This window comes from Phymastichus coffea, unplaced genomic scaffold (assembly GCF_024137745.1).
Source record: "Phymastichus coffea isolate CEN01 unplaced genomic scaffold, Cenicafe_Pcof_1.1 PCOF00124, whole genome shotgun sequence".
NCBI lineage: Eukaryota > Metazoa > Arthropoda > Insecta > Hymenoptera > Eulophidae > Phymastichus > Phymastichus coffea.
Window position 1 is genome coordinate 612,391 of NW_026706935.1, and position 3,377 is coordinate 615,767.

Below are 3,377 nucleotides of genomic sequence, written 5' to 3' on the forward strand. Positions count from 1 at the left end.
AAGAAAAAAACATTTTTGATTCGAGGAAACTTTTTCAAGAAATACAGCATTTAAGAATTTTCTTTCGTAATGTTTTCTGTTAAGTTGACGCAACAAATTTAATCAAGACGTTCAGTTCCAATAGAAACATTTAAAAAATAAATCGTTCAAACTCATTCATCGGGTTCAGAAGTGAGATGACGTTGATATTTCAACGTTGCGCGTAAAATTCAACGATACACTCACGTTCGATCTGGTACATAAGCAACATGAGTTTACGCGAATGCGCGATGAGTGACGAAAACAGGCAAAAACTTTCGTTAAAACGCATAAAATGAAAACGTGAGAAGTTAATTTAATTGAAAAGCAAAATTGATCGTTGGAATTGAGGTGTGCCGTTGTCGTGTGCGACGCTCGAAAAGAAAGCGATTGATTGAAAGACAACGAAGAAAACGCGCGCGCGACATTGAAATTCCAGAGCGCGAGTGTCGTGAGAGATCGCGCGCGCCGAGTATCATTGAGTCCGCTTTAGTTCATTCGATGTTTGTCCCGTGCGACGCGAGCTAAATAGTTTGCAGCTGTTGATCACGGGTAATTCGCCTCTCGGCGGCGGCGGCGGCGAAAAATATTTCACGCGGCATATTGTGCCTTTGAATAAACGAAGCCTTATTATTTGTGAGACGCATGCCACATATCTTTCTCTTCGTCATTGAGAGATGAAAAATGCGGGAGAGCTCTCTCTCTTTCTCTCTCTCTCTCTCTCTCTCTCTCTCTCTCTCTCTCTCTCTCTCAATTCATCCCACTTTAGGTTTCTTTCTTTCATTTGTTTTTTACAACGTCGACAGAGATGAAAGACGCACGCGAGGGAGCGATGGCACCAGTTCAAAGTAATTAGTTTGTACTTGTGTTGTTTATTTTGTAATATACAAAGAGCATTCCTTTCGCTTATCTTCGATTCTGCGTAGGTAGTATGGTTGTCACTGTTCAACTAATTGTTTCTCTCAGTGCCTCTATTAGAGACAACTTTCCGAGCACTTTGAGAAAAATTATTGCAGTAGAAAATGACGTTGACGTGCGCGTCCGTCTGTGCGTGTAAAATTAGGCGTAAGTATCGCTATCGTCGGCTATATTACAGTTGTCGTAAAATAATCTCTCGCTCTAGCCGCACGAAGAGGTGCATACTGGAACGATTGTCTCTGAAAAAGAGAGATAGAAGGAGAAAGGCGTAAGCGTTAATCGTGCAAGAGCGAGCACTCGGCTTTGCGAAGCCCTACGCGTCGCCAGGTTACATAACCCAAGCAAAACAAAAGCAATACCCACCGAACAGATCGATCCTTGTCTCGGTGCGGCCGTGCTTGTTCTCGGCGCGACAGATGTACTCGCCGTAATCGGACGACCCGACGGAGTAACGCTGGAGAGTGTCGACGAACTTGTCGGCGCTCGACTTGATCGGTTGCCTCTTCAGCTCCTCGCCGTTCTTGTACCAACTGATCATCGGCGCGGGATAGGCCTCGATCTTGCACTCCAAGCCGACGTCGTAGCCCGGCGCCTGGCCGACTCGCGGCCTCACGGGCAGCACCACTGGCTGGAACTCCACGCGTACGCTCGCGTTCGCGCGAGCCTCGCTGCCGACGCCGTTCTCGGCCACGCAGTAGTACAGCCCGCGGTCGTCCTTGCTCGCCAGTTGTATCTTCAGGACGTTGCCGCTGTGGACCAACAGAGCGCACACAGATAAATTCATGCCGGACGCGGCTGCGTTTCGAAACCCCGCGCGGGGCGGACTGATCTTCGCCGAGTTTTCACATACCTGATAAAGTCTTATCGAAGCTTGTTTATCATAAATCCGCAGCCAATTACGTAAAATTTATAAACAGCCTATCGCGTCGCGATGTTGTCGGCTCTCCCCTTTGATATTTTATGAATGAATGTATTTTGCAATTTCTCTCGGGCTCGTATCTTATCGACTCTACTGATGGGGGGGGGGGGGGGGGGGGGGGCAAATACAAACATTTCTTGCGTTAAAAAGGTAGTCGAACGACCGCCTACGTTCTTTACGTCCGTTGGATTCGATCGAGTCTAATTGAATTAAACTACCGCAATGAAGGTAAAATTGGAGATTCGCGCGTGTTCCGCAACGATGTAAAAAGGTGAATATGGAAAAGGTAGCCTCCGACGGCTAAGCAAATCAAGCGTAAGACGCTACGGAATGTGCGCGAGAAGCGTCCGAACGTGCCCGTAGCATGGTCACGCGAGTCGCTGCGCAAAGGGAACGAAAAAAAAAACAAAAGCGAGGATTACCGGAAAATGACGCCACCGGTGGAGAGCAGCAGGTCGTCGTCCCGTTTCCAGGATATGCGCGGCACGGGAAAGCCATCGGCGTAGCAGTGAAGCTCGAACGGCCAGCCCTCCGTGACGTTCACGGACTGCGTGGTGTTCTGGCTGATGGTGGGCGGTCGGCGTATTTGAAGTTCCACGTTAGCGCTCACTACTTCGCTCACTGAAATGATAATCTGGCATTGGTAGAAGCCCGTGTCGCTTTCCTGCAGCTTATCGATCTGTACGGGACACACACCATTCAAATTGTCATTGTCTTTCTTTCTTTCTTTTCATCCTTTGTTCAATTTCACTTTGTTACAATTTCATTCGATAAATGCGCGTACTCTGGAACGTCGACGACGTGCGAGTACGCGCGCCAAGAGAAAAGAAAAAGAAAAAAAAATAAAGAAGCTTTCGCGCGAAATTGTTCTTGTGCGGACGCTCGATTGAGCGCGCTTCGCCGAAAATTATCGATATATAGTGAGTGTGATAAAAACGTACTCTGAACGAATACGTAGAAGTCTGCTTGTCGTAACTGGCGTGGAACCTATTGTCGCGCAGAGTAGTCTCACCATCGGTGGCGAGAGGCACTTGGTCTCTCCCATCCTTGGTAAATTTGAACCAGAACACCTTGTAATTGTCGTCGTTGTTTTGCACGGTACAATTGAACTCCACTTGCTCGCCGATATTCTTGATTTGCTCTTTGGAGATGTTGGATATCGCGACTTTCCCGCACAGCGCTGTTTGATGCAAAATAATTTTTTTCAGAGAGGAAATAAAAAGAAACAATGGAAACAATAATCCCTTTCGAAGTTGCGACGTTCGAGCGAGAACGAATGACACTTACCGACGGGTGCGAGTGCAGCGCAGCAAACGAGCGTGAAAATCATTGTCATCGCCATCGTCATGCTTGGCGAGAAATAGTCCGAATGGGCGAAGGTGTCGGAGAGAGAATCTGCTCGAAACTCGCGTGGTGGATGACGCTTGTAGACCGCTCGCGCGCAACTGCGTGGCTATCGTCTGTATCCCGGGCCCCGTGTGTTGTGTTCCGAGTTGAACTCGCCGCTACCAAATTCCACCAT

At 48.1% G+C, this 3,377-nt stretch overlaps 1 protein-coding gene across 1 annotated transcript; it reads right to left on the reverse strand.

The window, feature by feature from the left end:
- Positions 1–870: 870 nt before the first annotated feature.
- Positions 871–3,377, reverse strand: LOC131671339 (lachesin-like). Its single transcript, XM_058947701.1, has 5 exons — positions 3,143–3,377; positions 2,797–3,035; positions 2,278–2,534; positions 1,300–1,685; positions 871–1,175 (listed from the first exon to the last, which is right to left on the reverse strand). Exons 1-5 carry the CDS (start codon positions 3,201–3,203, stop codon positions 1,138–1,140), a joined length of 981 nt encoding a protein of 326 aa, XP_058803684.1. The 5' UTR covers positions 3,204–3,377; the 3' UTR covers positions 871–1,137.

Bases quoted from the DNA above. Each gene is read 5' to 3' on its own strand.
- LOC131671339 (XM_058947701.1), bottom strand. From the start codon at position 3,203: ATGACGATGGCGATGACAATGATTTTCACGCTCGTTTGCTGCGCTGCA. The intron at 3,036-3,142 runs GTAAGTGTCATT...TGCATCAAACAG, and splicing joins CGCTGCACTCGCACCCGTCG to CGCTGTGCGGGAAAGTCGCG. The intron at 1,686-2,277 runs GTAATCCTCGCT...GTTGGTCCACAG, and splicing joins ACCGGTGGCGTCATTTTCCG to CGGCAACGTCCTGAAGATAC.